We start from the raw sequence: 10,689 nt of genomic DNA, 5'->3' as shown, positions 1-10,689 counted from the left end.
AAAAGTTTGTTCGGATGATTAGTACAGAAGTTTCTTACAGAACATTTATTGGGTGTCGTTAGGAATTTTGGTACCGTTATGGTTGTTCAGGAAGTTTTGTTGGGAAAGTTTTGTACGGAAGTTTTGTACGGAAGTTTCGTACGGAAGTTTCGTGAGGAAGCTCTACTGAAACGTTTTCAGTGTATTTTTACAATGAAGAAAACATGCAGCATTGTGATGGACTCGCTCTCCTTTAAGGTAAATTAAATCTGAAATAATTTATTTTTCTTTAAAGTTTCGTAGTGAGGTTTCACCGAAACATCGCCATGGTTTTTGTATAATTTAGTTTTGTATAAATTCCGCACAGTTTAATGAATTAGAGGAATCTTTTTAAGCTTTTGTTAAGAAATTACAGTGTGTTGTGTGAATTATTTCTCCTAATTTTTCTCTTTAATCCTTCGTCTTTGCTGACGTGTCTCACTCCATCCTCTCCTCCTCTTTTCCTCTTTTTCCATATTTTTTAATTTCTCTTTCTTTCCATCCGTTCAAGTTTCCTTTCAAACATTTATCCTCCCTTCTCTTGCCTTGTATTTTATTCCTCCTCCTCTTCCTCCTGTTCATTTTAAAGTGCTTTATTTTACTACCTTCTCTCCGTCTCGTTACTCTTTAGGAGTTTAGGTGTAATAAAAGTTAAATTTATTAGGCATATCTTTAGTGTTACCAATCACTACTTCTGCTTTTTCCTTTTTCATTTCTTTTCTTTTTTTATTTCATGATTTGTCATCAACTCTCCTCTCATTTCTTTTTCAAACTGTTTCTTTCCTTACTTTGTACGGATTCTGTTACACTTTCATCTCAGCTCTGAACTCTGATATTTGATTATTCAAAACTGTCACATTTACATCAGCTTACTTCCTCTCTCTCTCGCTCTCTCTCGCTCTCTCTCTCTCTCTCTCGCTCACACACACACACACACACACACACACACACACACACACACACACAGACACACAGACACACAGACACAGACACACAGACACACACACACACACACACAGATACACACACAGACACACACACACACACACACACACACACACCTGTCAGGTGTTATCAGCAGCTCTGAGCTGAAATGTCATCACAGTTATTAAAACAGATCAGAGAGAAAAGAGGAAGACTCTAAATCAATCTAACTTTAAAGGAGCAGTAAGTAACTCTGACCCCTAGTGTTTTAAATATGTACTGCAGTCTAAATTCTAAACATCATAGAGATCTGTCCCCCCCCCCCTCCTCTCTAGAGTCGATGCTCACACAGGTCACCATGTGGTGGACTCTGAAGCTTCAGTGTTTATCCAGCTCTGCATGGGTCTGTAAACCTTTCTGTGTTCTAACCTCTCTCCATTTTTCAAAAGCATCTCCAATATTGATCCTAGTTTGAGCACGTTTCTGCTCGTGGAGCTTATTAGAAACATGCAGAGGCTTTTTAGGTCGGGTACAATCACTTCTATCTGAACCACTTCTCTTGCCCGCTTCCATCGCTGCAACACCTGTTGACCTGATAACTGCTCTCATATCTGACAAACCGAGGGGCGTCCAAAACGGCCGTGTGGGGGCGTGTCTTAAAAGCGCCTACCTTCTCTGGTCCAAACAAATCCAGAGCATTCAGGAGCAGAATCTAAAGTTAGAAGGAGGACATACTGGCTTAAATCAAACAGTTGAAAAATATGCTTTCATACTTTTTAATGCAAGTTTCAAACCAAACCCAAAAACCCAATATGCGGTGAACACATCCAGAGACAGGACTGTACACGAGATTGATCTCTCAATGATTGATTTTAGCGTTCAGAGTTTGTTCTGCGTCACATCTCTGCAGATCTTAGCTGTCACATCTGAACGAGGAACAGAGATGACACAGTTTGAAGGTCTGAGAGGATTTGCATTGCAGAGCTCTGATTTGCTTTGACAGTATAATGTTAGACACACAGTGCTGCTCAGAGGCTGATGGGGGGGCGAGGGGGGGGGGGGGGGCAGTGCAGCAGTAATGCAGCACAGATGCAGGATGATGAGGTGTTCTGCCTCCGCAATGAGGAGCAGTGTGTGAGTCTCCTCCTCAGCAGCAGGAGGTGTGAGGAAGGTAGATACAGATCTGGATGTTTAGTTTACAGTCTTCATGCTGATCCAGGATCAGGTCTGACTTTCAGACATGAACCCAAAGCAAACAGACGTCCTGGCAGAGGCTGCAGCAGGAGGTCACTTTATAATCGATGTTTCAATCTGACTTCAAAAGAAACCAGAGAAGACGGACACTTCATTGTTTGTGCAACAGAAAGATAAACGCCTTCTTCATCACATCGTGTGTTAAATTGATGACATCACTACGTTATGAGCGTTATTATTTCATCTTCTACTTCATCTCTATTTCTGTGGCAGAGATGGAGGGTCAGAGGTTTAGTCATGAAACAACTTTAGAAGTCTGATCTGGAAAAACTTCAAGCTTTGAATGAGAGGATGAACGGCTGGGATCGCGATGCATTGTGGGTAATGTAGGCCCCACAAAGTAGAAGAACGTGTAGAATAATAAGAATATTTAATCCTCAATTGTCAGTGTGAATTTATTATCTCATGATTTCGACTTTATTATCTCTTTTCAAATTTTTTTAAATGGCAGAAATGCGCTTCCATAGTCTCTTTATGATGTCTGAGGCAGCTTTTTTTTAGAAGTTTGAGAATATCTCTAAGAAGTAAAAACACGGTTAGATTGTCAAACTTGCACGATCACAGAAAGTAAAGAAGCAGCAGCTGATCTTTTGGAGGCATGCAAAGTGGAGGAAAGTGCACGAGAACGACTCTCTGTGACACTGTAAATATTCCCACGAGTCCCTGCAGTGAAGCTCTGACTGTGGAAAACCGTCCGCTCTGCACGGAGAGTTAAGGGTTAAAAACACGCTCACACACATGTTCTGGTGTTTTGTGATGTTTCCTGTGCGTTGGCTGTGGTTTTGGCTGCGACGAGGGCCGAGATCAACGGGGGCCATTGTTACCCCGAGTGAGAGAACCCGACCATTCTTTCCACTTTCCATTTCAGCTCGTCTCTGATTATTTCTCTAATGTGAGACGTTGTATGTGTCGAGTGAAAAACCAGAAATCAATCCAACCCGGTTAGCTGCATGCAGTCTCTCTCTCTCTCTCTCTGAACAGCAGCCCGTTGAGTTTGAAGTTTGTTTGCTGAGTTCACAATAATCTGCACGTCTCTTTTCTTATCCAACCGCTCGTATCTGCAGACAACAAGAAGTCCCTGTTTGAAGTCAAACGTTTTTATAAATCGCTGCCGTAGATTGCTTCAGCCGGCAGCAGTGAGTCGACATTAAAGAGGACATATGATCCCCCTCCTCCACCTTTTCTAACAGTCCCCTCCTCCACCTTTTCTAACAGTCTCCTCCTCCACCTTTTCTAAGTCTCCTCCTCCACCTTTTCTAACAGTCCTCTCCTCCACCTTTTCAAACAGTCCCCTCCTCCACCTTTTCAAACAGTCCTCTCCTCCACCTTTTCTAACAGTCCCCTCCTCCACCTTTTCAAACAGTCCCCTCCTCCACCTTTTCTAACAGTCCCCTCCTCCACCTTTTCAAACAGTCCTCTCCTCCACCTTTTCAAACAGTCCCCTCCTCCACCTTTTCAAACAGTCCCCTTCTCCACCTTTTCAAACAGTCCCCTCCTCCACCTTTTCAAACAGTCCCCTCCTCCACCTTTTCAAACAGTCCCCTCCTCCACCTTTTCAAACAGTCCCCCTGTGGTCTAACTGAAACATCTGTGCTGTGCTTTGGTCAAAATATAACATGAATCAAGCACCAGAGGAGGTTTGTGACCCTGTATAAACCAGCTCTCTCAGAACGCTCCGTTTTGGTGTGTGTGTCTCTTTAAATGTAATTTCCCCGTAGACATCACTCCTCTGTAGAGAGAATAAAAATGGCCGACCTGTAAAAAGGTTTTCCTCTAGGCTGGGAGAGGAGTCCATGGGTGGAGATACCAGGGGAGGGGAGGTGATTTTTTTTTTACCAGAATCCCACTGTGACATCACAAGGAGAGCACATTTGAAACAGAGCATTTTTCTCTGTGTTGTAAGACTTATGCAGACCACAAACAAAGGACTGGATGGTTTATTTCACATGTTGTGGGTCAGTAGACTCTCAGGTTACACAGATAAATGTTCAAAAACACTAAAAGTGGATTTTTCAGAATATGTCCCCTTTAATGGCTGCAAGATTTGGGGTGAAAAGTCATTTGATTAAAGCTATAACTTGATCCCGAAATAGAGAGTTATAATGTCGAGCTCTGCTTTAGACCCTCCAAAATATCAAAGATTAGTCCAAGGTTTACTCCTCTTTAAAGTGACACTATGACTCCATCCATGCAGCCTGAGGTACAGAGTGCTCCAGCTCTCCCGGTTACTCAGAACACTCTGTACCTCCTCGATACGTTTTGTGTTTTTTTTTTTTTTTAGTGCACGTTCATCTAAAATCTTTCCGTCTTATGTTTGATGGCACTCCAGAGTTCTATGGAAAAGCTCAAATTAAGAAACTCAAACAACAGTTAGACATGACACATTACAGCGATTTTAGAGTCTCTGCATTGGCTACCCGTTTGTTTTAGAATAGATTTTAAAGATTATCTTATTGTTTTTTAAAGCTGTTAATGGCCTTGCGCCCCCCCTAGTTATCCGATTTGCTTTTAACTTATGAGCCCACCACAGCCCTCAGGTCTTATGGAAGTGAAACCTATGGTGAGGCATCTTTTTACTACAATGGCCCTCGTCTGTGGAACAGTTTACCAGGAGACCTGAGTGCAGAACACAACGTAAACATTTTTAAAAGCAAACTCAAGACCTACCTTTTTAGTCGAGCTTTTAACTGAATCTCATTTTGAACCTCCTGTGTTTCCTCATGTAGAATAAATTGTAGTGTTTCCTCAGTACCTCTTCTTATCTAGTTATTTTTACCTTAGTTTTTGGATTGTGGGATAGGGGGTGGGGGAGGGGAGTCATGTTGTTGCTGTTTGATTTATGTTGATGTAAAAGCACTTTGGGACACATTTGTTAAAGTTTGATTGATTGATTGAATGTGAGCTCTCGCCAGTGGCAAGTTCCTTAGTGTACCTCTTTTTAAGATGACTTTTTATTCATTAAGCGAGCGAGGTTATGCTGCATGTGCCTGGTTTCTTGTTGGTGTATTTTTACCACCTGCAGTTTGTCGAGTAAGGACTGGGGCGTTGGGTCGAATTTGGATCAATGCTGACTCGTTGAAGTCTTGTTTTTTTAGTCTCTTCTGTCTCTTAACCATCAACCCGCTCTCTGTTAGTGATTGGTCGCTCTCTGGGCTGCTGGACCTTTAGCTAACTGCACGACTTTGGTCTTTGTTCTTCCTGGAGTGCAACCTCTTAACTCTTCCCCGGTGTGTCCTCTTGTCTTGTCCCTTTAAACTAAACCCTTGTCTCCTGAATCCTCACGGTCCTCGTCCTCTTTGTCCTTGAGGTAGTCTAGATGGATTCACCTGAAGTCTCCTGATTCCTCTTCGTTGTACGTAGGTGTTTGCCTCCTTTGTCTCCTTTCATGGGTCCTATCCCCTTCTCGTGTCCTTGTCCACTGGCGTCCTGTCTTCTGAGAACCTGAACAGTTTTTTGTGGAGGTTTATAAATTGACCCTCCTGCCGTCACCCTCAGCGCTGGGCTGCAGCTCCGCGAGCTGTAACGTGGTTCTGACGGACGCCCATGGGGAGTTCACGTCGCCCTGCTACCCCCTGAAATACCCCAATTCTCAGGCCTGTAAGTGGACCCTGCAGGCCCCCGCCGGCTTCATCATCCAGCTCTCCTTCCTCGACTTTGACCTGGAGGAGGCGCCGGGCTGCATCTACGACCGCGTGGTGGTGAACACCGGAAACGTGGACGTCCGGTTCTGCGGACCGACGGCCAACGGGCTGACGCTGAACTCGACGGGGAACGTGATGGAGCTGTCGTTCACCTCCGACTTCAGCGTGCAGAAGAGGGGGTTCAGTGTTAGCTTCAGACACGGTAGGTTCAGGGTCAGACTCCAGGATCCTGCTCTGCAAAGGTAGACTAACAACTGAAGGCTAACCCAATGCTAACAGGACAATTGATGAGCTAAGAGCAGGTTGAGGTTTCATTTGATGGTCTTATTAACCCGCCTGAATACTGACTCTGTGATGTCATGATCCAGGATCATGGACCTGAGATTTAATGGTATTAAACTCTGATAAACCTGAAAGTTTTGCCTGAAAAACCAGAACTCAACATGCATGTAAAAAGTAGAGCTCGACAGAAATGGTATTATTTGAACAGAAAAATCTTGTAAAGATCCCTGATTACTGAATGGTCAGCTTTAATAATTCTGTGATCCAATCATGGCAAAGAACTCATCTGTGGACGCCCCGTGTTGGCTCATCTGAAAGCTAATGTGTCATAGCAGTGGCTGATTTTTGCTGTCGTATTCAGTTACGACCACGGTTGTGTATTTTTGGCTGCAGAAGTTTAGTGCAAGGTGATAGTTTATCTGTGATTATAGCACTACCAAACACCAAGAAGCCATCATTTAGCACCATGTAGCATCATTTAGCACAATATAGCATCATGTAGCATCATTTAGCTCCATCATTCAGCACCAATTAGCATTATATAGCATTGTGTATCATCATTTAGCACCATGTAGCGTCATTTAGCACAATATAGCACAATATAGCATCATGTAGCATCATTTAGCTCCATCATTCAGCACCAATTAGCATTATGTAGCATTGTGTATCATCATTTAGCACCATTTAGCGTCATTTAGCACAGTATAGCACAATATAGCATCATGTAGCAACATTTAGCTCCATCATTCAGCACCATTTGGCATTATGTAGCATTGTGTATCATCATTTAGCACAATTTAGCATCTTGTAGCAACATTTTGCTCTATCATTCAGCACCATTTGGCATTATGTAGCATTGTGTATCATCATTTAGCACAATTTAGCGTCATGTAGCACCATTTAGCATCATGTAGCACCATTTAGCATCATGTAGCATCATGTAGCACCATTTAGCATCATGTAGCATCGTTTAGCATCATTAAGCTCCATCATTCAGCATTTGTGAGCGCTGGACATGAATAACGTTGAGATAACAGCTTCTTCTCTCTCCTCTGATTCTTACTCATAAATTATTAAGGCCACCTTTGGCGTCAACAATGTTTTGTGTGCCTGAAAACAGAACGTTTAAAAAAATGGCGCCGTCCCTGTCACTGTCTAAACTTGAAATTCTCTGTATTTATTGGGATAGAAAGGGTTAAAAAACTAAAAACACAAAGGTCAGACCTCCCCTGCTTAAGTCAGTGCCCCAGGTGGGCCACCCCCGTTAAAAAAGTCTGGACACGCCCCTTCACCAGGACCATCAACTTACTAGATGTGGCCGTGTCCAGACGCCGTCCGGGTTGCTCCACTGAGGCTGTGTGTTTTTTTCTTTATTTATGTTGTTTTTGTGAACTTTTTTACATCAGCTCTTTCAGCAAAGATAACTTAGGACCGAAATACACTTTTGGACATAAGGAGACTGGTCACAAACACAGTTTCCAACGATGATCAGTGGTTGCCGGTCGAACTCCTGCGTAACACAACACAGGACGGGAACAATGGCCGGGGGAGGAAAAAGCACGGCGGAAGACGAGGTGGTGTCCGAAACAGGCCAAGAACTCAGGCCCACCGCCCACCCCTGCCAAGCATCCTTCTTGCCAATGTCCAGTCCCTGGATAACAAGATGGATGATCTGAGGGTTTTCCCGAACCAGAAGCCATGGGTGGATAAATCTATCCGCACCGCTGTGAACGAACGGACCGCTTCATACAACAACGCTAGCACCGCTAATGTTAGCATGCCAATTGATGCAGCCAGCAGGATCTCCGAGACCGGAGCGGCAGACTCGCACCCGCTCACTGTGTCAGAGCACGCCGTGAGGAGGACACTGAGAAAGGTAAACACCAGGAAGGCTGCCGGGCCAGATGGTATTTCTGGCAGAGTGCTGAAGTCCTGTGCCGACCTGTTAGCTTCAGTGTTTACCACCATCTTCAACCTCTCCCTGAGTCAGTCTGTGGTCCCCACATGCCTGAAAAAAGCCATTATTGTCCCTGTACCGAAGAATGCCTCTCCAGCTTGCCTTAATGACTATCGCCCAGTAGCACTCACCTCAGAAGTGATGAAGTGCTTTGAGAGACTCATCAAGATGCAAATCTGCTCCTTGCTCCCCGAGTCTCTGGATCCACTTCAGTTCGCATACAGACTGAACAGATCCACAGATGATGCTGTCTCCCAGGTACTACACACCACCCTCACCAATCTGGACAGAAGGAAGGGGGACTATGTGAGAATGCTGTTCATTGATTTTAGTTCAGCTTTCAACACCATAGTCCCCGCCCACCTCCATTCCAAGCTGATCAACCTCGGACTTAACACCTCCCTGTGTGCTTGGATCCTGGACTTCCTGACGAACAGATCCCAGGTGGTCAGAGTGGGCAGACACACCTCCAGCCCCTGCACCCTCAACACCGGAGCACCACAGGGCTGTGTCCTCAGCCCCCTGCTCTTCACCCTGTACGCACATGACTGTGTGGCCACAAGCAGCTCCAACATCATCGTGAAATTTGCAGATGACACGGTGGTTGTTGGTCGCATCAGCAACAATGATGAGCAGACGTATACGGGGGAGGTTGGAAACCTGTCACAGTGGTGCCAGGACAACAACCTGCTCCTGAACGTCAGCAAAACCAAGGAGCTGATTGTGGACTTCAGGAGAGGACAGCAGAGGGATTACACCCCACTGAGAATTGATGGGACGCTGGTGGACAGGGTGTGCAGCTTCAAGTACCTGGGGGTGCACATCTCTGAGGATTTAACATGGACCACCCACATAGACAGTCAGGTGAAGAGGGCGAGGCAGCGCCTCTATCACCTCAGACAGCTGAGGAAATTCAAAGTCTCTCTGAAGGTCCTGAAGACTTTTTATTCCGGAGCGGTGGAGAGTGTGCTGACTGGAAACATCACCCAGTGGTACGGGAACAGCACTGTACGTGACCGAGGAGCCCTGCTGAAGTCAGCAGAGCGTACCATGGGTACAACACTCCCCACCCTCCAGGACATCTTCACAAGGAGGAGCACAGCCAGGGCAAACAGGATCATGAGTGATCCCCACCACCCAGGTAACGGACTGTTTACGTGGCTACCCTGTGGCAGGCGCCTTCGACACATCAAGGCGAACACAGAAAGTCTCAGGAAGAGCTTCTTTCCTCAGGCTGTCCGGACTGTTAACTCCACTCTCCTCAGTTAAAAACAAAACAGAACTGTGACTACATGATGCACACACACCACACATTACAATCTGCACTTTGACACCCTGGACACTTTACACTGTTTACATTATTCTATATTTTATATTTTGTACATTCAAATAATTCTTTTTTATTTTTTACATTATATTCTATTTTACTGTATTTATGTGTATTAGTAATTTGAGTGTTTATTACATGGTCTTGTAGAACAGTCTTTACATTTCACTGCACATCTGTATGAGCATGTGACAAATAAAAATCTTGAATCTTGAATGTACAGTCTGATGCAGCGTTAGCATAGGCATATCTGTTAGTAAGAAGACTTTTAGCATCGAGGTGATGAGGTCACACAGAAGTAGTTTGTGTGTGTGTGTGTATGTGTGTGTGTTGGTTTGACTTTCTGCCAGTTGTGGTTAAAATCAGATTTGACGCTCTTCTGTTTGGTAAAATAAAAAACATGGATGAAGTTTTTCTTTGTCTGTAAGATGAATTTGAACTCTTCTTATTTTCTCCTTGTTTCCTTTCCTACCTTTCTTATCTGTCGTCATCGCTCTCTTTACTTACTTTTCCTCCTCCGCTCTCCTCCATCCTACCTTCCTCTCCTCCTTCCTACCTTCCTCTCCTCCTTCCTACCATCCTCTCCTCCTTCCTACCTTCCTCTCCTCCATCCTACCATCCTCTCCTCCTCTTCTTCCTTCTCCTCCATCCTACCTTCCTCTCCTCCTGCCTACCGTCCTCTCCTCCATCCTACCATCCTCTCCTCCATCCTACCATCCTCTCCTCCATCCTACTAACCTCTCCTCCTCTTCTGTCTCCTCCTTCCTACCATCCTCTCCTCCTCTTCTTCCCTCTCCTCCATGCTACCATCCTCTACTCCTTCCTACCATCATTCCCTCCTCTCCACCATCCTCTCCCCCATCCTACCATCCTCTCCTCCTTACTACCGTCCTCTCCTCCATCCTACCATCCTCTCCTCCATCCTACCATCCTCTCCTCCTCTTCTTCCCTCTCCTCCATCCTACCATCCTCTCCTCCTCTTCTTCCCTCTCCTCCATCCTACCATACTCTCCTCCTCTTCTTCCCTCTCCTCCATCCTACCATACTCTCCTCCTCTTCTTCCCTCTCCTCCATCCTACCGTCCTCTCCTCCATCCTACCATCCTCTCCTCCTCTTCTTCCCTCTCCTCCATCCTACCATCCTCTCCTCCTCTTCTTCCCTCTCCTCCATCCTACCATACTCTCCTCCTCTTCTTCCCTCTCCTCCATCCTACCGTCCTCTCCTCCTTCCTACCATCCTCTCCTCCATCCTACCATCCTCTCCTCCATCCTACTTTCCTCTCCTCC

General features: G+C 45.2%; 1 protein-coding gene across 1 annotated transcript in view; it reads left to right on the top strand.

Annotated features, from left to right (window-relative positions):
- The window catches only part of LOC132985373 (adhesion G-protein coupled receptor G6-like), a 72,147-nt gene that overhangs the window by 7,363 nt on the left and 54,095 nt on the right, over positions 1 to 10,689 (top strand). The window contains exon 2 of the mRNA XM_061052724.1: positions 5,635 to 6,039. Coding sequence (XP_060908707.1) covers positions 5,635 to 6,039 — 405 coding nt within the window. The remainder of the gene's footprint in view (positions 1 to 5,634; positions 6,040 to 10,689) is intronic.

The sequence above is a fragment of the Labrus mixtus genome, chromosome 12, assembly GCF_963584025.1.
Source record: "Labrus mixtus chromosome 12, fLabMix1.1, whole genome shotgun sequence".
NCBI classification, from domain to species: domain Eukaryota; kingdom Metazoa; phylum Chordata; class Actinopteri; order Labriformes; family Labridae; genus Labrus; species Labrus mixtus.
This window is presented reverse-complemented; position numbering and strand designations above follow the sequence as displayed.